The sequence below is a fragment of the Mobula hypostoma genome, chromosome 1 (assembly GCF_963921235.1).
Source record: "Mobula hypostoma chromosome 1, sMobHyp1.1, whole genome shotgun sequence".
NCBI classification, from domain to species: domain Eukaryota; kingdom Metazoa; phylum Chordata; class Chondrichthyes; order Myliobatiformes; family Myliobatidae; genus Mobula; species Mobula hypostoma.
The window spans coordinates 56963874-56989109 of NC_086097.1; the positions used below are offsets into that span (position 1 = coordinate 56963874).

At 39.1% G+C, this 25236-nt stretch overlaps 1 protein-coding gene across 2 annotated transcripts in view; it reads left to right on the forward strand.

Annotated features, from left to right (window-relative positions):
* arid4a (AT-rich interactive domain 4A) overlaps nucleotides 1-25236 on the forward strand; it is a 119644-nt gene that overhangs the window by 1008 nt on the left and 93400 nt on the right. For both annotated transcript variants that reach the window (XM_063049562.1, XM_063049572.1), the window contains exons 2-4: nucleotides 59-117; nucleotides 22101-22207; nucleotides 22339-22404. In XM_063049562.1, the coding sequence (XP_062905632.1) occupies nucleotides 108-117; nucleotides 22101-22207; nucleotides 22339-22404 (183 nt within the window). In that variant the 5' untranslated portion in view covers nucleotides 59-107. The remainder of the gene's footprint in view (nucleotides 1-58; nucleotides 118-22100; nucleotides 22208-22338; nucleotides 22405-25236) is intronic.

Here is a 25236-nt window from a genome sequence, read left to right on the forward strand (position 1 = left end):
TTTTTGTAGATTTATTCGTACTGAACGAGTTAAGATCATATCCTTGTCTTAACTGCAGTGATCACCACTTCGAGCTGGAACGACCCAAGTGAACAGGACACCCGAAAATGAAGGCAAGTTGTTTGCATTGACTCCATTACTTGTTGACTGTTTCATTTTTGACGAACGGATATATGTTGACCATTTTTGTCCAGAGTATAATGTTAGAATGTCTTACGGTGATTAATATTCTTTATTTTACATTTAGCCGTAGGATGGACCAAATTGTACTAACATTAGGGCAAATGTTTGAGCTTTGTCAAAGATTTCAAAATGAATATTGATCATACCCAATAACAGACCAACTCAAGTACACTTAGTGAAACTTACAAAAGCATCTCAGAACATGAAAGAAAATCTAATAAACTTAGATAAAGTGAAAGAGGAAAAGGTAAGAGAAGAATTGAGAAATTTTGTTGAGAATCTTTCAAGTTTATTCGTAAATTGGGAACTTCTGGTGTCTTTTAAACTATCTTGTCATGTCTCTGGAAAGAACTTACTCTATTTTTAATTTTTTTCCTAATTTGCGTTTGCAAAGTAACAATTGAACAGGTAACTATGAATCCAAATGCTTTCCACTCACCTAAAAGTAATTTTGAACTGACCATTTGCCTTGTTCTTTGGATTTGGATTTTTGTTTTGCCAAGTTTAAAGTTGATGGTGGTGTCATTCAGAATTGTTATAATGGAAGATCATTGACTTGAAATGTTAACCATGTTTCTCTTTCCACAGGTGCTGCCTAACTTGCTAAGTATTTCAAGAATTCTTGTCTTATACAGTTTAGTAGCAGTGTTTATGGGATAAATATTGATCAGCACGCAGGGTGAATGTATGTGCTCTTCCTTTAATAATTGAACTTTCTACATTTCCCAGGAAGATGTCTCCTTGATTTAACATGTTATATAAAAAGGAAGCTTTTACTTTGGAAGATAGAAGAAATTGACTTTGAACTATGAATGCTTTATTTATTTCTACTCAATCTTCTTGTTATCTGTGGATCAGTCTGGTACTGTTATCACTAGGTCAGAGGATTTGTTTTCAACCTCTATTCTTAGCATTCAGCTACTTGGTGCCATATTGGATGAGTTATTGCTGAGATGCTGTCTTGTAGTTAAATAAACCACCTTCTCAGATCATAGAACACTCCTCAAAGCAAGGTCAATATTCTGTCAGTTATCTCTCATTGTTACAGAAACAGATTCTCTTGCAATGTTGTTTGTAGATCCCTCTATTTACAACATGACAATGTTTCCTACACTGATTGTATGTCTTGGTTAAAAACTCTTTGTGGTGGTCACTAGAAAAGGTGCAAGATTTTTGGGATTGGAATAGTTTCATTACTGTCACATGTACCAAGATACAGTGAAAAGCTTGACTTGCATGCTGTTAATACAGATCAATACATTACACCCTGCATTGAGGTAGAACAAGGTAAAACAATGCATAATAAGGTGTAACAGCTACAGGAAAAGTGAAGTGCAAGAAAGCAATAAGTTACAGGATCATAACAAGGTAAATTGTGAGATCAAGAATCTTTTTTATCATAGTAGAGAGCCATTTAATAGTTTATAATAGTGAGGTAAAAGCTGAGCTTAAGCCTGGTGGTGCATCCTTTCTATGCTGGAAGGAGGAGAAGAGAAAGTGTCCAGAGTGGGTGGGGTCTTTGACTATGCTGGTTGCTTTGCTGAGGCATCAAGAAATATAGACATGAGGGAGGTTGGACTCCGTGATGTGCTGAACTGTGTCCACAACTCTGCATTTTCTGGTGATCGTGTGCAGAACAGTTGCCATACCGAGCTGTTAAGTATCCAGATAGTTGCTCTCTATCGTGCATCAATTAAAAATTGGTAAGGGTTGATAAGGACATGCTAAATTTAATTGGCAAATGTAATTGAATTTTCTGGCCCGAGTGTATGGTTACTATTAAGTATTTTGCAGCTGCTAGGGTGATACAAGTAAATATTCTTGCTACCTTTGGACCTCAAGATTGGATTGCTACCAAATTTGACAGGTGATATTTTTCACAGAAAACTCTATTCCTTTTTTAGAATTATGATGGAATTTCATTGAAGCTAACTGTATCTTTCAGATTTTACCTAATTGTCATCAGCTCATGGGAAGTCCTTTTCTGTTTAATTTAAGCTCTTAGTCATTTGGTATTTTTATTATAAAAAGAATGAATGATATATTTCATATAATTAGATAATGTAGCCCAGCTGTCAAAATGCAGTTTCATTTGGCTTGTGCTCATTTTGTTTCAAGGAAGCCCAAATTGTAGTAGTAACAATTCACTTTGTCTTTGTTTACAAGTATAATTAGTTGTGTCTGAGGCACTGATTTATGACAATAGATAGATGAGTTTGAGGTTTATTATTGAAAAGTTTATTATTTAGAAATGGAATGATGGGAAGTCTTATCTATGGAAGCTTTTGTGCTGTTTTTGGAATTAAAAGTTTGTGAACTATCTTGCAAGAGGAGGATAAAGTAAAATTATCGGGCTGGATATATGTCAGAAAGTGTGGCATAAATGCAAACTTAACATTCCCTGGAAAATTTACTTAATCATTAATTTCCTTCCATTAGAAACAGACTCCCTCATGATGTTAAATGAAATATTTTGGTTTTAAACAGTAGATTGGTAATTGTGTTAAAATTAATATGGAAAATAGGTTTGTTTTGTTGCCATGAAGACCACAGACATAAACATAAGAAATTCTGCAGATGCTGGAAATCAAGAGCAACACACGCAAAATTTGCTGAGTTCTACCAGCATTTTGTGTGTGATGCCCCACTCACATCACACAGCTTTAGTTTAAAAACCACCTTCAGAAATCCACAAGTTGATTTGGTAGATAATCCCAGGTTACCCAGGTACGGTTAACTCTGGGGTTAGTGCCGCAGTGATAGTTCTTAATAGAATATTTGGACACCAAGTTACTTCTAAGTAAGTCTGTTTTTGCATAAGGTAGAACAGTTGCAATGAATTAGAATATAAAAGTTAAGATAACAAGTGCTGATAATGTATAATGGGGGGGGGGGGAAGAATTTTAGGTCTTTGTCGTAAATCCAGTTGACAGATCTGAGTTTAATTGGTATTTTATCAATTTCTGCATGAGATAGAATCTGATGAAACAGTCAGAAAAAAAACAAAAGGAGACATTTGTTTTGTTTAAAAATAACATTTTGCCAACATCGTAAAGGCAACACTTCTGTCATATTTGCAAAAGCCATGCCATTGACTTAAACTATATCAAGTCTGTGTTCCTCCACACGTGCTTTAAGACAACATTTCCAGAATTTCTGTGCTTATTTCTTATGTCATAATTGTTCCTGGATCTCTATAGTTTGAGGACATTGTGAAATGTTGTCCAGTTTTCAGCACTAACAAAAGCAACTTCTGTTGAGATCTGTACATTTGAGTAGAGTGATTTATTTTATTTTAGGACCTATTTTCTGTTGCTTTTCTCAAAAGATGATTGACCCTTTTATCTCATGTAACAATTAAACAACTTGTTGGATTAACGGGGTGCCTGGGGTGTCTAGGGAGGGGTAGCACCTCTGGTGGGGGGCCTGCCGTGCCCTTTTTCAGGAGAAAAATTGTCCGCCAACTGGAATTTCCAGATGCAACCTAAGACGAGCGAGCTGGATTAACGATCTATAATAAAAATAATTTGATATGATTAGAATATCTCATGTTATTATGAACATGCATTGAGGTTCTAAAATAATTTCTGTGCTTTAACCTCCAGTAAATTACTTCAGATTTTTTATTTGAGTTTCTGGTAAAGTGCATGGCAGATCCCAGTGAAGGAGCTGAGAATTTGTTTGGAAATACCTTGGGTGGCTGCTAGAAAATTACAAACATCTTTGAGAGTGCAGTTGTTCAGATTTGTTCAATAATTAATAGAAGATAGAACGGTATAGCAAAGAACAGGCCCTTCAGCCCACAATATTATGTAGAACAAATTAAATTAGAACTCAGATGCCCAACTAAACTAATCACTCTGCCCACACAATGTCCATATCATTCCATTTCCTGCACATTTATCTGCCTGTCCAAGGGCCTCTTGACTGCCTTTGTTGTATTTGCTTCCATCAGCACCCGTGGCAGTGCATTCTCTGTGTAAAAGAAAGCTTGCCCCAAACATCTTCTTTGAACTTGTCCCTTCTCACTTTAAATGCAAACAAAATATTCTGCAGATGCTGCGGTCAAAGCAACACGCACAGCATGCTAGAGGAACTCAGCAGGTTGGGCAGCATCCATGGAAACGAACAGTCAACGTTTTGGGCCGAGACCCCATCTGCAATTTCTCCACCCATATGTACCACGGCACCAGCATTCTTCATGCCATCTGCAAACTTACCAACTCATTCATCTTCCTAATAGCTTTGTATACAATTGTAAAACATTTGTCCTGATTAAGGGTCTCAGCTCGAAACATTGACTGTTCATTTCCACAGATGCTGCCCAACCTGCTGAGTTCCTCCAGCGTGTTGTGCGTGTCACCTTAAATGCAAGCTCTCTGGTAATAGACATTTCAACTATGGGAAAAAAAATACTGTACTATATGGCTCTTATGATCTTATAAATCTCTACCAGATCTCCCTTCAACCTCCGTTGCTCCAGAGAAGGTCTTTCTTGCCTCTCCTGATAGCACATGCTTCCAATCCAGGTAGCATCCTGTTAAACACCTCTCCAAAGCCCTAACATCCTTCCTATAATGGGACAACCAGAACTGAATGCAATACTCCAGATGTGGCATCAATAGAGTTTTTATAAAGTTGCAGTGTTACTTCCTGACTCTTGAACTCAATTCATTGACTAAAGGTAAGCATTACAATACACCTTTACCACCCTAACCAAATTTCAGGGAGCTATGGACTTGGATCACAATATCCCTCTGCACCCCAGCACTGTTAAGAGTCTTGCCATAAGCAGTGTACTGTCCCATTACATTTGATCTGCCAAAGTGCTAATGTCCTATTAGATCAGGTTAAACCCCATCTGCAGTTTCTCCACCCATATGTACCACAGCACCAACATTCTTCATGCTGTCTGCAAACTTACCAACTCCTAGTAGCTTTGTATACAATTGTAAAACATTTTTCTTTTATAGTTATATGCGACAATGATGGCTCAGTGATTTGCAGCTGAACTATGGCCAAGGTATTTGCCCAAAGACAGAAGGAAGAGATTCTAAGAACTGAAATGCAGCCCATTGAGTTCTGTACTTAAAAAGTATTTGACATAATAAATTCTCGAGCTGTTTGATGTAAATGCATATATTGACATAGTTTGTTATAGGCATAAGTCAACTTTTTGTTTTAGAAGGATTAAGTAACAAGTTAAGTCCTAAATTCAGGCATAACGATTCTCAGAAAACTGGAATAGAAACAATCTTTGGTAACAAATTATTAGTATGATTAAAACATTCATGGCTACAATCATAAAAGGTAATTTTGAGATGAGTTACTTGAAAGGTACTATCACTAGACCATGATAGGTTGAAGGTTTTGCCTCTGTACTGCAGAACCTTACATGTTTAAAACTGTTCACTGTATTATTTTTGAAGGGGAAGTTAAATATTCACATAAGCTGTGAATGTTTTGAAAATCAGTACTGTTGATAGCTGAAGGACAAATTTTAGGGATAATTTAAGTATTTTTCTTAACTTGAAGTTTTTTTCTCCCCACAACTGACATTGCATTGGGAAAGTGGGCCAACCTGAACATGCACGTTTTCCAGTTTAAATACATAACTTAATTTTCACTAGCTCAAGTAAACATTAATGTGCAATTATTGCTATCAGTGTAGTGATCTGTTAAGACCATCTTAGCCAGTTTTAACCCCAGTTTTAAAAGTCATTCTCTGATGCATGGAAATGGTCATTTTATTCATGCTCAAATGTTGTTAGATCTCTCCAGAATATATAAGAAAAAGCAATACAAACAAAATACTAGATAAACAGGTGGGGGTGAGGGGAAGGAAGATAGCTAGACGGTGATAGGTGAAGCCTGGTAGGTGAGAAAGGTAGAGCTGGAGAGGAAGGAACCTGATAGAAGAGTGTACCATAGGAAAGGGGAAAAAGGAGGGGCACCATGGGGAGATGATAGGCAGATGAGAAGAGGTAAGAGGCCAGAGTGGGGAAAAGAAGAAGAGCAAAGATGGAGGGAAAGAAATTTTACTGGAAGGAGAAATCAATGTTCATTCTATCAGGTTGAAGGCTACCCAGACAGAATATGAGGTGTTGCTCTTCCACACTGAGAGTGGCCTCATTGCACAAGGGGCCATGAACCGACATGTCAGAATAGGAATGGAAATTAAAATGGTTGGCCACTGGGAAATTCTGCTTTTGGTGTAAGTGCTTGACAAAGTGGTCACCCAGTTTATAATGGATCTCACTAACGTAGAGGAGGCTGCACCAGGGGCATTTGATGCAATTGATAACCCCAACAGATTTGCATGTGAAGTGTTGCCTCACCCCACCTTATCCCTTCCTGGAAAGGGGTCTTCCCCCTTCCTTTCCCTTCCTGGAAAGGGGTCTCAGATGAAAAGTTGACTTTATTCGTTCCCACTGATGCTTCCTGACCTGTTGAGTTCCTCCAGCATTTTGTTTATGGTGCTTTTGGTTTCCAGCATCTGCAGGATTTCTTGTGTTTATGTAAGAAAAACCTTTGTTATGATTTATCTGATTTTTTTTTTGTTCCCATACTTGTAGTATTTCCTGCACAGTAATAATAGAAAGATTTAATGCAGCATTTTAAGGCTACTGATATGTGTGTGATGAATATCATTGGCTCACTATATTCTTACATGCACATTAATTAAACTTCAGGAGTATAGTCAAAACATATATAAATATTTGTTGTTCAGATTTGTGGTTCAATGTTTAGCTACAGTAGTTCACAGTCCTTTGGTATAGCCTGCTTCTTGGTTTATTTTATAGTGTAATAAGCTTTTAAGATGTACTGCAATTGATGTTTTTTAAAAAATTTCAACCCTTTCCATTTGCTTGAAGCTATTATTTTGATAAATGTTTTTATAAAATTGCAGCTTACATGAAATTCAGATTTGGTGGCTTAGAGTTGCAGGGTGAATAAACTGGCAGAGAGAGATTATGTAGTAAGTGAATGCAGATGTATCAAAATCTGAAGGATAAGTTTTGTACATAACTGTTTGAATATGTAGGTGCAATTGTGTGAAAATTATATGATAAGCTTCAGAAGTGCTAATATTACAACAGAATCTAATTAGAGATCCTTAGTTTGGGCATGCAACTGTAAATTTGGAACTTAATTGTTTATTAAAAATGTGTATTTTTTCATTGTCAAGGCATGCATTATCGTGTTCTGGGCTAGCTAAAGGTAAACCATCATCATTATCTTCATTATGTGCTGTGTCATATGACGTGGGCGATCATGGTCCCACGACCATGCTAGTTCTTGGCATATTTTTCTACAGAAGTGGTTTGCCATTGCTTTCTTCTGGGCAATTATCAATACTCTTCAGAGCTTGTCTGCTGGCATCTGTCGTCACATAACCAGGACTTGTGATGTGCCCAGCTGCTCATACAACCATCTACCTTCTCCTCCTGCCCTATGGCTTCAGGTGACCCTGATTTTGGGGGGGGGCATGGGTGGCTAAGCAGGTGCTGCACCTTGCCCACGGGTGACTCATACCTCAGGTAGCGATGTATTTCCACCCGCCACCCAAAGGCAAACCAATTTTTTCATTCCTCCATTATTAGGCATCTTAATCTTTCTCTGTCCCTTCTACTAAATAAAGTTCAGAATTTGAATAAGGTTTATTATTGCTGACATATGTCATGAAATTTGTTGTATTTTGGGCAGAAGTAGAGAGAAAAACATAAATAATTGCTATTAAGTTACAATATAAATATAAATAAAGTGAAAGAGGAGTAGTGAGGTTGTGTTCATGGGTTCATTGACCATTCAGATATCTGATGGCGGAGGGGAAGGAACTGTTCCTAACATGTTGAGTATGGATCTATAAGCAGAGGGTCTCCCCCGGGTGGTGAATATCCTTAATGATGGAAGCTGCCTTCTTGCTGCACTGTCTTTTGAAGAGGATAAATGCGTGGCTGAGGGATTGGAGCAGGGGGTGGGGTTTCAGATTCCGGGATCATTAGGAACACTTTTGGGACAGGCGTGACCTGTACAAAAAGGACGGGTTGCACTTGAATCCGAGGGGGACCAATTTCCTGGCAGGGAGGTTTGCTAATGCTGTTGGGGAGAGTTTGAACTAGAATTGCTGGGGGGCTGGGAACCGAATTGAAGAGATGAAGGAAGGGGTTGTTGGCTCTCAAATAGAGAAAGCTTGGAGACAGAGCTAGGATAGGCAGGTTATAGAGAAGGGACGAGCTCAGACCAGTGGTTTGAGAGGTTGTTTGTTTAAATGCAAGGAGTTTTATGAACAAAGCGGATGAGCTTAGAGTGTGGATCAGTACTTGGAGCCATGATGTTGTGGCCATTACAGAGACTTGGATGACTCAGGGGCAGGAATGGTTATCTAGAGTGCCTGGCTTTAGATATTTCAGAAAGGACAGGGAGGGAGGGAACAGAGGTGGGGATGTGGCACTGCCGATCAGAGATAGTGTTACGGCTGCAGAAAAGAAGGAAGTCATGGAGGGATTGTCTACTGAGTCTCTATGGGTGGAAGTTAAAAACAGGAAGGGGTCAATAACCCTACTGGGTGTTTTTTATAGACCACTCAATAGTAACAGGGACATTGAGGAGCAGATAGGGAGACAGAATGAGTCCTGACGAAGGGTCTCGGCCTGAAATGTCAGCTGAAACTCTTCCAATAGATGCTGCCTGGCCTCAGCAACTTTGATGTGTGTAATAATAACAGGGTTGTCGTGTTGAGAGATTTTAATTTCCCAAAAATTGATTGGCATGTCCCTAGAGCGAGGAGTTTCGATGGGGTGGAGTTTGTTAGGTTTCTTGACACAATATGTAGATAAGCCTATAAGAGGAGAGGCTGTACTTGATGTGGTTTTGGGAAATGAACCTGGTCAGGTGTCAGGTCTCTCAGCGGGAGAGCATTTTGGAGATGGTGATCACAATTCTATCTCCTTTACCATTGCATTGGAGAGGGATAGGAACAGACAAGTTAGGAAAGTGTTAGTTGGAGTAGCGGGAAATATGAGTCTATCAGGCAGGAACTTGGAAGCATAAATTGGGAACAGAAGTTCTCAGGGAAATGTATGGCAGAAATGTGGCAAATGTTCAGGGAATATTTGCGTGGTGTTCTGCAAAGGTACGTTCCAATGAGATGGGAAGAATGGTAAGGTACAGGAAGAGTGGTGTACAAAGGCTGTTGAAAATCTAAGTCGAGAAGAAAAGCTTATGAAAGGTTCAAAAAAAACTAGGTAATGACAGAGATCTAGAAGATTATAAGGCTAAAGGGAAGGAGCTTAAGAAAGAAATTAGGAGAGCCAAAAGGGGCCATGAGAAGGCCTTGGCAGACGGGATTAAGGAAAACCCCAGGGCGTTCTACAAGTATGTAAAGATCAAGAGGATAAGATGTGAGAGAATAGGACCAATCAAGTATGACAGTGGAAAAGTGTGTATGGAACCGGAGGAGATGGCAGAGATACGTGGTGAATACTTTGCTTCAGTATTCACTATGGAAAAGGATCTTGGCAATTGTAGGGATGGATTGAAAAGCTTGAGCATATAGACATTAAGAAAGAGGATGTGCTGGAGCTTTTGGAAAGCGTCAAGTTGGATAAGTCTCCAGGACCGGATGAGATGTACCCCAGGCTATTGTGGGAGGCGACGGAGGAGATTGCTGAGCCTCTGGCAAGGAGAGTTCTGGACTCCTCACTACAGGAAGGATATGGAAACTATAGAAAGGGTGCAGGGGAGATTTACAAAAATGCTGCCTGAATTGGGGACATGCCTTATGAGAATAGGTGGAGTGAACTTGGCCTTTTCTCCTTGGAGTGACGGAGGATGAGAGGTGACCTGATAGAAGTGTACAAGATGATGAGAGGCATTGATCGTGTGGATAGTCATAGGCTTTTTCCCAGGGCTGAAATGGCTAACACGAGAGGGCACAGTTTTAAGGTGCTTGGAAGTAAGTACAAAGGAGTTGTCAGGGGTAAGATTTTTCATGCAGAGGGTGGTGAGTGTGTGGAATGGGCTGCCAGTGACGGTGGTGGAGGCGGATATGATAGGGTCTTTTAAGAGACTCCTGGATAGGTACATGGAGCTGAGGAAAATAGAGGGCTGTGGGTAACCCTAGGTAATTTCTGAAGTAAGTACATGTTTGGCACAGGCGGAAGGGCCTGTATTGTGCTGTAATTTTTCTGTGTTTTTATATACATGAGAGTGATGTGGGCGAATTAAAGGACAGGCCAGAGTCCTAAGTCTACGCTCTGCTTTTGAAAGTCAGTGACACGGACATGGGACATCCGTAGATTGGGCCAGGATGTCCGGCTGCATATCTAGCTGACAGAGTAGTGAAGATGAAGGCTGGTGAGTCGTCCAGGGTCAGCAAGTCCGCAGTTGGAGTTCCACTTGGGCTTGAGATAATGCCCGATGACCTCCTGGGTTCACAGATCGGTGACACCTGAGTTCTAGACCTGGTGTTCGGGATCCCATTATTCGTGATTCTGAGGTTTGAGGCCTGGTGTTTGTTCAGTGATCAACAGGTCCAGTGGTTGAGCTGGGGTTGGAGGCCTGATTTGATCTGAATCGGAAGTCATAAAGTTAGAACACTGCAGCAGAGATACTGGCCCCTTGGCCCATCTAGCTATTAATCTGCCCAGTCCCACCAGGAGTGTTGGTTGTTAATGTTAATGCAAGTGATGCATTTCACTGTGTATTTCAATGTCTACGTGATAAATAGAAATGAACCTTGAAGTATAGCCGCTGATCTGCCTTCTTTGTGGTTGCATCACAATTTTGGGCTTCAGATAACTTCTCTGAAATGTTGACACACAGGAAATTGAGGCTGCACACCCTTTCTTTCCATCACTGATCCCTCAATGAGGACTGATGTGAGTTCTCCCACTTTATCCTTCATGAAGTCCGCAATCATTTCCTTAGTCTTGACATTGAGTGCAAGGTTGTTGTTGCAGTGTTGCTCAGTCAGCCAATTTATCTTGCTCTTGTAGGCCTCCTTGTCATCATCTGAGATTCCGCCAACAATAGTGATGTCTTCAGCGGATTTATAGATGGTGTTTGAGCTGTGCCTATACACAGGGTTGCAAGTGTAGAGAGTAGAGCAGTGGGCTAAGCACCATCCTTAAGGTGTGCCTGTGTTTATTGCCAGCAAGGAGGAGATATTATTACTGATTTGCACTGATGGTGGTCTACCAATGAGAAAGTCAAGAATCTAGTTACAGAGACCCAGGTTTTGAAGCTTGTTGATTAAATACTGAGGGGGTGATGGTATTGAACCTTGAGCTGTAATCACTAAACTTCAACCTGATGTCATTATATAGATTGTCTATTTTGGTCTTCTGCAGTTACTTAAATGAGCTGTGATCCTGCATTTCTCTTCTCTTTACTCCATTGCATTATGTCCATAGGACAATATTTCATTTAAATGATCCCATTCCCCACTAAACTTCAGATTTATTTTATTTTTGTTGGTAGGAATTGCAGATTATTTCCCAGGCTTCTCCATAATGCTTCTTAAAAATTGTTGTTAATAGTACCCCATATTTGATTTTTCTTGTAAAAATGTGCTCCTTTTTTGACCTAGAACACATAGAATTGTAACAGCAGAAAAAGAGACATTCAGCTGATCAAATCTGGACATATTCTTGGCTTTGCCCTGCCTCAATCCCATCCTCCTCTTCCTTATTGTAGTATTAAACATTTTTTTTAAACTTAGAAATGTTTATCTTCATTCTTGAAAGCCATTCTTTTCAAGCAATGCATTTATTTTCACATCCAAAATATCAAATGACCTGCCCTGTAAAGTCATATATTATCCATCATTGACTGACCTCTCTTAGCTTCTGGCTTATTCAACCATGCTATCTCTCTCAAGTATTTACTTTTGTTTAATTCTATTCTTTTCTACAATAATGTAGCCGACAATCTCTGGCAATGTTTCTTTTTTTCTTTTAATCACACATCTGCAGTTCCCGAACGACGAGTCAGAATGTTTCTTCACTTAAGTGCTTGAAGGAAATGTTTCCCTTGGAGAAGCTGAGTCAGGTTTGATATTGTACAGTGGTAATACCAAGCTTCATCTCCATGATTTCTTTCATCTCCTTCACTACAGCAAGAGTTGCAAGAAAAAGTTTGTGAACGATTTGCAATTACCAGGTTTTCTGCATTAATTACTCATAAAATGTGGTCTGATCTTCTAAGTCACAATAATAGACAAACAATCTGCCTAAACTAATAACATACAAACAATTGTACTTCTTCTCAACAATACTGAGTACACCATTTAAATTATCACAGTCTGCGTTCAAAAATGTATGTGAACCTCCTGGGTAATGCCTTCTACAAAAGCTAGTTGGAGTCAGGTGTTCTGATTAACGAGATGAGATTGGAGGTGTGGGTTGTCGAGGTGCTCCGCCCTATATAAAGGACACACAAGTCTGGTTACTGACAGAGCCTGCTCTTCTCATGAAAGACCTGTTTGTGTGCACCATGCCTTAGAAGAAGAAGCTGGAAAAAGGCTCCAAAAACATTTCTGAAGATCTGAGTGTTCACCAGTCCACAGTGAGAGAAATTGGCTACAAAATGGAAGAAATTCAGTGCTAGGAGAGGACATTCTGCAAAGATCACCCCAAGAGCACAATATGCAATGTGGAAGGAGGTGAAAAAGAACCCAAGGGTAACAACAAGAGACCTGCAGAAATCTCTGGAATTTACTGGAATTATGGAATTTCTCTGGAATTATGTCTATTTTCATAAGAAAAACACTGAACAAAAATGGTGTTCATGGAAGGACACTACAGAGGAAACCACTGCTCTCCGACAATGAATTCAAAATTGTATCGAGATATTTTACAGGAGAATGTCAAGTTAGCATTCCATCACCTGAAGCTTAATAGAAGTTGGATGATGCAACAAGACAGTGATCCAGAACACAAGTAAATCAGCAACAGAATGGTTTAAAAAGAAGAAAGTTTGTGTTTTGGAAAGGCCAAGTAAGAGTCCAGACCTCAACCGAATTGAGATGCTGTGGTATGAACTGAAAGTTTTGTATGGAGGAATGGTATAAAATACCTCCTTGGTGTTGTACAAGTCTGATCAACAGCTACAGGAAGCATTTGATGGAGGTTATTGCTTCTAAAGGAGGTCTACCAGTTTTTAAGTATAAAGGCTCTCATACTTTTTCCAGCCTGGACTGTGAGTGATTAAACAATGTATTCAATAAAGATATAAAAAGTACAAGTGTTTGTGTTTTATTTAGGCAGATTGTGTTTGTCTATTATTGTGACTTAGATGAGGATCAGAACACATGTTATGGGTAATTAATGCAGAAAACCAGGTAACTGCAAAAGGTTTACAAACTTTTTCTTGCAACTATATGTTGTTAGACTGATTTACATTTTGGAGTACATTGCAGTTTAATCAGGGAAAACATTGCATATTTATCTTCACAAGTAAATGCAGAAAAATTCAACATTCCTCATCACAGGAACTCCTTTTGGTTTTTGTTACTCCTTTCCTGGTCTTCAGTGTCTCCTAACTGTCATCTGGTTTTCAGCTCATCTATAAATGCTGCATTAATTCCTGGTTGAGACAGTAATTATGCCATAAGATACAAAATAATATCATATGGCTGAGAGTGTCTCAAGGACTGTAAAGGGGATTCGTACAAATATTTCTCCCGATTGGCTTTGAGCAACTTCAACTGTTTGTATTGTAATTTGGCTATAAGGCATCACATTTGCCTGAGACAGAGTGAATGATACAGCTGTTAGTTTTCTTCAAGATAAGTTAGTTCAGCGCCTATTCCTTACATGTATGTTCTATGTGAGGTTTTGCCTCCACCTCGATTATTCCAAACAACATAACCTTGTATTCTTTTTGTTTGCATGCTGCTCTCCCCATATCTGTGGTGTTTGCCTCAAACATTTAATGGTTGTGGCTTCCATATTCTTGGCACTCTTAAATAAGTTTCTTATGAATTCCTAATTCAATTTATTGGTGATTGATATTAGACAATAGACAATAGGTGCAGGAGTAGGCCATTTGGCCCTTTGAGCCAGCACCGCCATTCACTCTGATCATGGCTGATCATTCACAATCGGTATCCAGTTCCTGCCTTATCCCCATAACCTTTGATTCCGCTATCTTTTAAGAGCTCTATCCATATCTTTCTTGAGAGCATCCAGAGACTTGGCCTCCATAGCCTCTGGGGCAGAGCATTCCATATATCCACCACTCTCTGGGTGAAAAAGTTTTTCCTCAACTCCGTTCTAAATGGCCTAATTCTTAAACTGTGGCCTTTGGTTCTGGACCCACCCATCAGCATGAACATACTTCCTGCCTCCAGCATGTCCAATCCCTTAATAATCTTATATGTTTCAATAAGATCCCCTCTCAGCCTTCTAAATTCCAGAGTATACAAGCCCAGTCGCTCCAATCTTTCAACATATGACAGTCCCGCCATCCCGGGAATTAACCTTGTGAACCTACGCTGAACTCCCTCAATAGCAAGAATGTCCTTCCTCAAATTTGGAGACCAAAACTGCAAATATTTGCAAATTCTTCTGGAAAAGAAATAAGGAAATTCAGAATTTCTAAGAGAAATATTTTTTAATGTCAATAAATTTGGATTTCCTTTTGCTCTGCAGATTTTTCTGTTTTTGCAGTTTCTTTTTAAAGCGTCTTACACGTCCTTTGCTTTTTAATTGTTCTCTCCTTGCAGGTCTTCTCCACAAGATGGTTCATGAAGCCTTTGATTTCAGTTCAAGTTTATTTTTTCCATTTCACTCATTTTCGGATTTGTTTGTTATGCACCTCTGAAGCATTATGCCCTGTCAAAAAGAATATTGTGCTCTTAAAGATACAGTTGTTAATTTGAAGATAATTAGTCTTTTCTGTGTCATTTTTGTAAAGCTTTTCTGTTTGTTGCATTTCTTTTATGTACATTGCACTGATCTCAACTTTGATTTAATGAAGGATATATGAAATTTAACGGGAGCTATCTGCTTCTGCTTTCTGTGTCTATGGAAGTGAATCCTAGCACCACTTTTACATTTATATGGAGTTATTTATCTGCACTGCTCTTGCTTGAACAAATGTCTACTTTCATTGTTCTACCCTGTCCATGTACAGGTTTCCTGAACTTATCCATACTGTCAAAATGTGATATTTTGCTTATCGTGCTGAAATTTATTTAGTAATTTATTTTTATTTTTTATTTTTATTATATTATTTTAGTTTGAAACTGTACACCAAATTCTCCCACCATAATCATTAATTTACCTTGCAAAACAATTGAATGTCACTTTTTGTGCATCCATTTCTTTCTAAATAGTAGATGCTTGTTTTTCATTTAGTTGTTGGTCCCTGGATCCAGGCATCCAAATGGTCTCAAATCTTCTGTTTTATTGAAAGCTTTTGAAAAATCAAAATACATTTTGGTGTCTATTACATTTCAAACATCAACTGCCTGAAGAATTAAGAAAAGCTGGTCAAATATTTTGTTCTCTTTTGCTCTGTTTTAATTTCAATCTTTAAATTCTCTGCTACATCATTGAGTGGGGATTGAATTGTTTTCTGTGTCATCATCACCATTAACTCTATCTGCCTGAATGTAGACCTGATTTCCAAAGACATTCTTGGGAAGTATGCTGATGAAGTGATGTTGGTTTTGGCATGAATATTGAGAAGATAGAAACTCTTCCTTTATGTCATGCTTATCTGAGAAGCCAGATGGTTTCTTGACATAACCTTTCAACCAAAAGGTAACAGTTTTAACATGAAAGATTGCAGATGCTGGAAATCAGGATAAACAACAAAAAATGCTAAAGGAATTCAGCAAGTCAGACAGCATCTATGGAGGGAAATGAATGGTCGATGTTTGTGGCTGACAGTTGAAGAGTCCCGATGAAGGATCTTGGATTGAAATGTAAGCTGTTCATTTTCCTCTGTACATGCTGTCTGGCCTGTTGAGTTCTTTCAGCATTTTGTGTGTGTTGAGGTATTTTATAACCTGTCTTTCTATCCCACTCTTTCTCTCTCTCTCCCGCTGTATCCTCTCGTTTTTCTTGCTATATCTTTCCTGTCTCCCAATGTATCTCCTCCCCCCTCATATATACACACACAGTTATGTATAAGTGAGAATTATTTTTTACTCTGGCTCACCATTCTTGAAAAGAGTGGAGTTCTGTTGAGGTTTTCTTGTTAGTAGTTTCTACTTTTGCATCTGCTTAATAAATGATTTAGTCCATAATCAAGAAAACAGTCTGACTTCTTGGATCCTAGGTGACGTGCAAGAGCAGAATATTTTGTTTGTTTGAAATCAATCAGCAACTGCCTGTAATTGTAACAAGCTCCACTAATATGCTGGCTATGACTGAAATTTGCACATACAAAGGCAAATCTGAGTGTTGTCCCTTTAACACAGCATTTAATTGATGTCCATTGCAGACAGTGGTTTGAAATTTACTGAATTGACAACAATAACTTCCTGTTGCCTGTACGCTAAGCTTGGCAGCATACCTAGGTGATGTGTACTTCCAGTTTCCAGTTTTAAATGTATACAGTTCTAAAATTTACAGTCATTAAGTTAATGCATAATGTTCCATTCAAGCATGATTTTTCTATAATGATTTTTACCCTGAGATATAAAATGTTTGATCAGCATGTTTAGATTGTTTTCCAATCTACAGATATGTTTTTGTTAGCTGTTGATGTGTAACCTTCTGGAGTTTTGTCATAATTTAACCATTATATATATCAATTCATTGGAGAAATACAAGCCTAAATCTTAGACTGTCAAACAAGAAATAAGTTTAATTAAGTTAAATACAGGAGTGAACATTAGATATATTGGGGTTTAGTTTGTGGCAGTTTGTTTTGAGTGGTTTAGTATTTCACGAGAGAGTTGTCATTGTTGCGGCAAAGTTCCAATTTTGTATCTATGGTTTCTTTAGTTTATTTGGCTAGTGAGAATTCGATATGGTTCACAGTTAAAGATCTCAGTCCTCATGTTGGTCATTAACTGATGTATGTTCAAGGATATGAATGTTTTGGAGCTTTAGGTGATTGCTTTTGTAAGCTAAAGGAATCCAGTGGCTTTTATTTAGCAGCTACCAATCATGTCCTGACGAAGGGTCTTGGCCTGAAACGTCGACTGCACCTCTTCCTACAGATGCTGCCTGGCCTGCTGCGTTCACCAGCAACTTTTGATGTGTGTTGCTTGAACTTCCAGCATCTGCAGAATTCCTGTTGTAATCATGTTTCACTTACTGTTTTTATTTATGAGTGATGTATTTACTAATAGCAGATGTTTAGGCTTGTTAATTAGGACTGTTTGTTTTAACGAAGAGAGAGCAAGAGAGAATTCTGTTATAATTACATGTTTGATCAGTTTTTTTGGCAAAGGCAATAAAGCATACATTCAGCATCTAAAGATCAGTTCTTAACTAGAAGGTAAGCATAGCTGATTTATCTAAATGGTAAACCCAGATTCTGGGCTTGAAGAACTTTCCAAGGAACTTCGATGTATTTTATTTATTTACAAAACAACTAAGATACTTTGATAATTTAGTGTTAGCTATTTTTGGGTTAAATATAGTAAAAGTGTACAAGATGTAATAACAAAATAGCGATAGTTTTCAAATGCAGGTGGGGAAAATGAGAAAGCAAGACAATTTAAAAAAGAAAGTGAAGGTTTTCAATGTGTCTATGTTTCATACAGATAACAATGAATAACAATATAAAGTTAACAACAGCGATTTTCGTCATAACCTTTAGTTCAGGTTCAAGTTTGTTATTCAGCCGTATACATGTATGCTGCCAAACTAACAAACACTCCTTTGAACCTGCATGCACAACACATAAAGTAATATTACCACAAAATATTAATATATATTCCAGAAGATTGACATTTAGCACAAGGTGCATTTACGTCACAAGTTTAAAAAGTAACTGGAACTTCGTGAGTGGTGAGACCTGGGTGGTGACAGGGGGTTCAGATGTATCATGGCCTGGGGGAAGAAGCTGCTTCCCATCCTAGCAGTCCTTGTCCTAATGCTACTGTACCTCCTGCCTGTTGGTAGTGTGTCAAAGAGATTGTGGGATGAATGGGAGGGATCACTGACAATTCGAAGGACCCTGTGATACTCATGGTCCTTCAGACCACATTTTATGAGTAATTAATGCAGAAAACCAAGTAATTGCAAAGGGTTCACAAACTTTTTCTTGCAACTGTATGTGCAAATTAGGGACAGCTTGTTCAGATTATTAAACGTTGGTGGTTCTATTTCAAACTACTGGCCACAATTACTAAGATTTAACCAGTGTTTCTGCATGCCAAGTACAGTGGATTCCAGTTAACTGGGACACATCAGGATCAATACATTTTGGCCCAATTAAGTAGCTGCTCCAACTGGCTGAGGTTTCATAGAAATAGTTCAAATTTTAACTGAGTAACAGATTATGTACTTAAGTGAAATACAGAACACAGCCAATACCTCTACAGTACTATAATACTGTGTATTAGTTCCTAATAATAGTTATCAAAGGCGGAATTCATCAAGTGTACACTGCCGTGTTTTTTTGATTAACTGCAAATGAACAAATTGGGCACAGACCCTGAATGTAGATAATGGTCTGCCTTCATACAAGTTTTGACAATTGCACCTCCAAATCTTCGTTTTCATTATAACGTTCAAGATGATTGTCGATTCCTTCAAATACTTCAGAGTTCCTAACCTGTTGAAGTAGTGAAATAGTTCCATTTTCACTCCCTGTCGTTTCTGACATCTCCAAGCTTGAGAGCTTGAAAGCTTGAAAAAGCAGTGAGCAAAACAGTTCTGTATTATCTTACTGCTTATTTCCCACCAACTATCAGTGACAAAATCATTGATTTTTTTTAACACAAGCACATGTAGCTGATGCTATTTTCGCTCTTAGCATGGTATAGCGACTAATGGTAACACAAATGCTTGTGTCTGATGCCAGTTAGAAACTGTTTGGTAACAATCTCCTGTCCCAATTAAGTGGCATAGTATCCCAAATAAATGGCTGCCATGATGAACTGATGACCGAATTAACCAGGAAACAAAAGTTGTTCTAATTGAAAATGCACTTTGTTAAGGAATTTGAATGCTAAGGGAGGTAATATTGCATGCTGAGTTAATAGGCTCTTCAGTGATAACTGTTTTCCATTTATGTAAGAAATTTAAAATTACCAATAATGTACTCTGCAGCTTCTTAAAGTTGTGATTTGTACAATGAATACACTCAAACTCGGTGCTAATGCAAATTAACTGAACAATGCATGTGTCGAAGACATAAGATAAATTTGAATTGACTGTGTAATATGCGCAGGATTTTTGCAGTGGCATTTTTTTTACACAGGTGAAGAGCTGGTGTGCATATTTATGCTGTTGATTCTTTATAACTTCACTTGCACCTAAATATAGTTTTTGTGTAAAATTGCTGACTAGTGGCAGCTGCTTGAAATGAAAGTTGAACATGATTGGCTGTTTAACTGACAATTTAGGGTCTCTAGGCAGTAGGAGAAAATATAACTTTCAAAGAACATAGTTTCCTCACTCATAACTATTGAGCTATAAGTGAATAGGGAAATAAGGAATTGTGTACTTTCCATTTGTTTCTTCTCCCCTGAAGGCACACTAGTAAGTAAATTGCATCATCTGCCAATTTGTGTACATGTGACATTAGTGTCAGCAAGTGTTATGTCCATCTGAGGTTATGATAACTGTGTCTCATTAAATCAAAGTTAGTTAGAGATACAACACGGTAACAGACTTAGTGGAAGGAGGCAGAACTAGTATTAATTTGTGACTTGATGTAAATCTGAGGCAGAATTTGATAAACTGGGCTTCTTTTTACTTCATATAAACATGGAAAATGTTTGAAAACTAATTTGTAGATTTTTCAACCTTTCAGTGGGATCTCTGGAAACATTGTATCATGTATTGCAGGAGTCCCCAAAGCTGACTCATATCATTTCATATCGCCAAATCATGTTGTTTCCTTGCGGCCCAGTAGCACATGCTTTGTGGCCCGGTACTGGTCCGCGGCCCGGTGGTTTGGTTCCACTGATGTACTGTATATGTACTCTAGCAGTCTAGAATTTTAACATGCACTATATTAGCATATGGCATCAAGCTTCTTTGAGAAGAGCAATAGATTTTGTTTTTTTTTAATTTAGGGTCAGTTATATTTAGGAATCTATTTTCTTTCCCTTCTTTGAGCAAAGCAGAACCTCTGCATTTACTTTCTCCCGTATCCATTTCCTTGAAGTCTTGCAACATTGTAATGGTCATTATATGTCCCACTCCCATCTGTTGATTTAGTTAATGACAGAGTGAAACAAGAGGCTTATTTCCTCAAGTATATTGACTTCTGGAATCAACAGTGGAAAACGGTGTGCTAGAATTCTGTGCTTCTGCACATTTCAAATTACAGGTTCCCCCTCTATCCGAAGCTAGAGCGTTCCTATGAAATGGTTCATAAGCCGGAATGTCATAACGTGAATAAGCAATTACCATTTTTTAATATGGGAAAAATTTTTGGGCGTTCCCAGACCCAAAAAATAACCTACAAAATCATGCCAAATAACACATAAAACCTAAAATAACAGTAACATTTAGTAAAAGCAGGAATGATATGATCAATACATAGCCTATATAAAGTAGAAATACTTTTCTGCAGCACTGTCTAGCGCAGCGAAAATCTCGCGGAAGCACTTGTGGCAGAAACACCCTCTCCAGTAACCTTTAAGCTATGAAGCTGCCAAATCATACCAAATAACACATAAAAATGCACAGCCTATATAAAGTAGAAATAATGTATGTACGGTGTAGTTTCACTTACTGGAGTCCGGAAGGCTCCAATAAATTACAGTTTCGTCACAGTTAAACACTTGCTTATACGAATAAACACCTGACACAATCGGCAATCGCCTCTGATTTGGGCCGACATTTACGTGCCGGGCGGCACCTAATTAATTGGCTTGTTTGTTTCGGCTTTTTTCTTAAAGATGTGCTGGGGTGCGTTCCGATTACTGCTGCACCACTGCATTCTTCACGGCCCGGAGGTTGGGGACCACTGCTTAAACTATGAAGCTGCCCTCGCCTCAGAAACTAATCAAACCACCCATGACTACCTTTAAATTCCACTTTTGCAACATTTTCATCACTATCGTCCTGTTTCAGCTTATTAAAAAGACTGACTGATTTCTCCAGAAAACTTAATGGAACACCACGCTTTGTACACCCATCAATGCGCTCAAGCAATAGACTTTCCATTTTATCCATTATTGGATGCCGACTAAGAGAGACCACTTTGCTACGAGCAGAACCAACAGTAACATCGGCAGCTTTCAGGGTTCTCTCTCTCTCTATAAATAGTGGGAATAGTGGACGCAGGCAAGTTCAACGCGCAGACAATGTCCTTACTTCACTCACCACGATCGGAACGCTTAATTATGTCTCAGTGTAACACCCTTATGAGCTCTTTTAGGCTTTTCCAATACCTTGGAACTCATCTTGCTAACAGATGCACAAAATAAATCGAGATAAAGCACGTGTTTAAGCAATGGCGGTGAGAATGCAGTTCCGGGGGAGCAGCTTGGCTGTTCGGGCGCGCGCTGCCTTTTTTCGTAACAGTGAAAACACCTTCTTTTAGCGAAAACAGGTAACTAATGTAGGTCTTTCGTAACAGTGAGGTGTCATAAAGTGAACGTTCGAAAAATGGAGGCCACCTGTATGCCAAACCATTTTCAGTAAAGTATAAACACATGAAATTCTGCAGATGCTGGAAATCCAGAGTAATAAATACAAAAAATGTTTAATAAGTATTGTGATTAGCTTTCCAGTAAATTTGGATTTGTGTTTCTGAATTACAGGCAGCTGATGAGCCTGCCTATCTCACAGTGGGTACAGATGTTAGTGCCAAGTACCGTGGTGCCTTCTGCGAGGCAAAGATTAAAACTGTGAAGCGACTAGTAAAGGTCAAGGTATGTGGCTTACTGATAGATGAAATTTCAAGCTTTATCAGCTAATTTTGATTTGAATTTCAAACATAATAACTTCTGATGAAGGATATTTTATAGTATGCTAAGTCTATTTTTGGTATTCTGTTGTCTAGGTGCTCTTTAAGCATGACAATTCTACACAAGTTGTCCAAGATGACCAAGTAAAAGGCCCATTGCGGGTATGTACTGCTTTTTACTGATGCTGTGCAAGAATTCCTCCAAGAAATACACAAAATTTGTACTTGTGCAGAAATCTACTTTATACCAAGGCACTTTCTTCCTCTTCTGCCACATTAGCTGGTTGTATCGAAATCTCTCTGCAATTGCCAATGTGAAAATCTATTCTCCAGATGCTGCTTTTCTCCTAGGATTGACCCTCTTTTAAATTTTCAAAAAGAGCCATGAGAGATATTTTGCATTATCTAGCTGGCCTATAACTGGCCCTCAATGAGCTGCACTTTGAAGTTCTGGATTTAATCAAAGTGAAAATAGTTAATATTTTTCTGTGTTTGATTCAGATTGGAATTGTGTGGGGAAGTAAGTTTCCAGGATACTGAAATAGTGTATTTATGAACAGAGCCCAGTTTATTTATTTGGTAGTCTGGAGCAGAAAGATTTATGTCTCAAATAAAACTAATAGATATAGTGAAATCAAGTCCTGACGAAGGGTCTTGGCCCAAAACGTCGACTGTACCACTTCCTAGAGATGCTGCCTGGCCTGCTGTGTCCACCAGCAACTTTTATGTGTGTTGCTTGAAATTCCAGCATCTGCAGATTTCCTCGTGTTTGCGTTTTGAAATCAAATTTGATGATTTGGTACTGCTAAATTGCATTCAAAATAACACCATTGATTAATCTGGCTTGTGACAATGTTAGGCTATTGAATCCATAAGACGTAGGAGCAGAACTAGGCCATTTGGCCTATAGAGTCTGCTCTGCCAATCAATCATGGCAGATTCTTTTTTATTCTTCCCCAGATCCTGGCCTTTTCCCCACAACCTTTGATGCCATGTCCAATCAAGAACCTATCAATCTCTGCCTTAAACACACCCAACGACCTGGCCTCCACAGCTGCATATGGCAACAAATTCCACAAATTCACCAAACTTTGGCTAACAAAATTTCTCCGCATCTCTGTTTTGGAAGGGCGCCTCTCTATCCTGAGGCTGTGCCCTCTTGTCCTAGACTCTCCCACCATGGTAAATATCCTTTCCATATCTACTCTGTCTAGGCCTTTCAACATTTGAAAGGTTTCAATGAGATCCCCCCTCATCCTTCTGAATTCCAGCGAGTACAGACCCAGAGCCATCGTATGATAACCCTTTCATTTCTGGAATCATCCTTATGAACCTCCTCTGGACCCACTCCAATGCCAGCACATCTTTTCTAAGATGAGGGGTCCAAAACTGTTCACAATACTCAAGGTGAGGCCTCACCAGTGCCTTATAAAGCCTCAGCATCACATCCTTACTTTTGTATTCTAGACCTCTTGAAATGAATGCTAACATGGCATTTGCCTTCCTCAACACCGACTCGACCTGCAAGTTATCTTTGGGGTGTTCTGCACAAGGACTCCCAAGTCCCTCTGCATCACAGATTCCTGGATTTTCTTCCTGTTTAGAAAATAGTCTGCACATTTGTTTCTACTACCAAAGTGCATGACCATGCATTTTGTGACATTGTACTTCATTTGCCACTCTCTTGCTTGTTCTCCTAATCTGTCTAATTCCTTCTGCTTCCTACCTGTTTCCGCAACACTACCTGCCCCTCCACCAATTTTCGTATCATCTGCAAACTTGGCAACAAAGCCATATATTCCATTATCTAAATCATTTATATATAGCATAAAAAGAAGTGGTCCCAACACCAACCCCTGTGGAACACCACAAGTCAATGGCAGCTAAACCAGAAAAGGATCCTTTTATTCCCACTTGCTGCCTCCTACCAATCAGCCAAAGCTCTAACCATGTTAGTAACTTTCCTGTAATACCATGGGCAGTCTCATGTGTGGCAGCTTGTCAAAGGCCTTCTGAAAGTCCAAATATACAACATCCGCTGCATCCCTTTTAGCCATCCTACTTGTAATTTCCTCTAAGAATTCCAACAGTTCATCAGGCAGGATTTTCCCTGAAGGAAACCGTGCTGACTTTGTACTTTCTTGTCCTGTGTCACTAAGTACTCCATCACCTCATCCTTAACAATTGACTCTTAACATCTTCCCAAGCACGGAGGTCAGGTTAACTGGTCTATAATTTCCTTTCTGCTGCCTTCCTCCTTTCTTAAAGAGTGGAGTGATATTTCCAATTTTCCGGTCACTTTTGAACAGGTCATACCTCCCCTAGAAGAGATCCCAATGAACCAAGAACCTGAAGCCTTGCCCCCCTGCACCAACTTTCAGCCACGCATTTATTCGCCAGATCATCCTGTTTCTACCCTCACTGGCATGTGACACAGGCAGCAATCCAGAAATTACTACCTGGGAGGTCCTGCTTCTCAGCTTTCTACCCAGCTCTCTGAATTGTCTTTTCAGGACTTCTTTGCTTTTCCTTCCTATCTCATTGGTACCAATATGTACCAAGACATCTGGGTACTCTCCCTCCCTAAAATGTTGTGGACATCATCTGAGACGTCCTTGACCCTGGCACCTAGGAGGCAACATACCATCTGGGTGTCCCTTTCATGTCCACAGACTCTCCTGCCTGTTCTCTGCATTATTGAGTCCCCCATCACTACAGCTCCCTTCTTCTCTTTCTTTCCCTTCTGCACCATGGACCCATGCTCAGTGCCTAGAACCCGGTTGCTGTGGCATTCTCCCAGAAGGTTGTCTCCCACAAAAGTATCCAAAGCGGTATACTTATTTTTGAGGGGAATGGCCACAGGTGTGCTCTGCTCTAACTGCCTATTTCCATTTCAACTGACAGTCACCCCAGCTACTTGCCTCCTGCAACTTCAGGGTGAATACTTCCCTGTAGCTTTGATCAGTTATTTCCTCAGTCTCCCGTAAAAGTCAA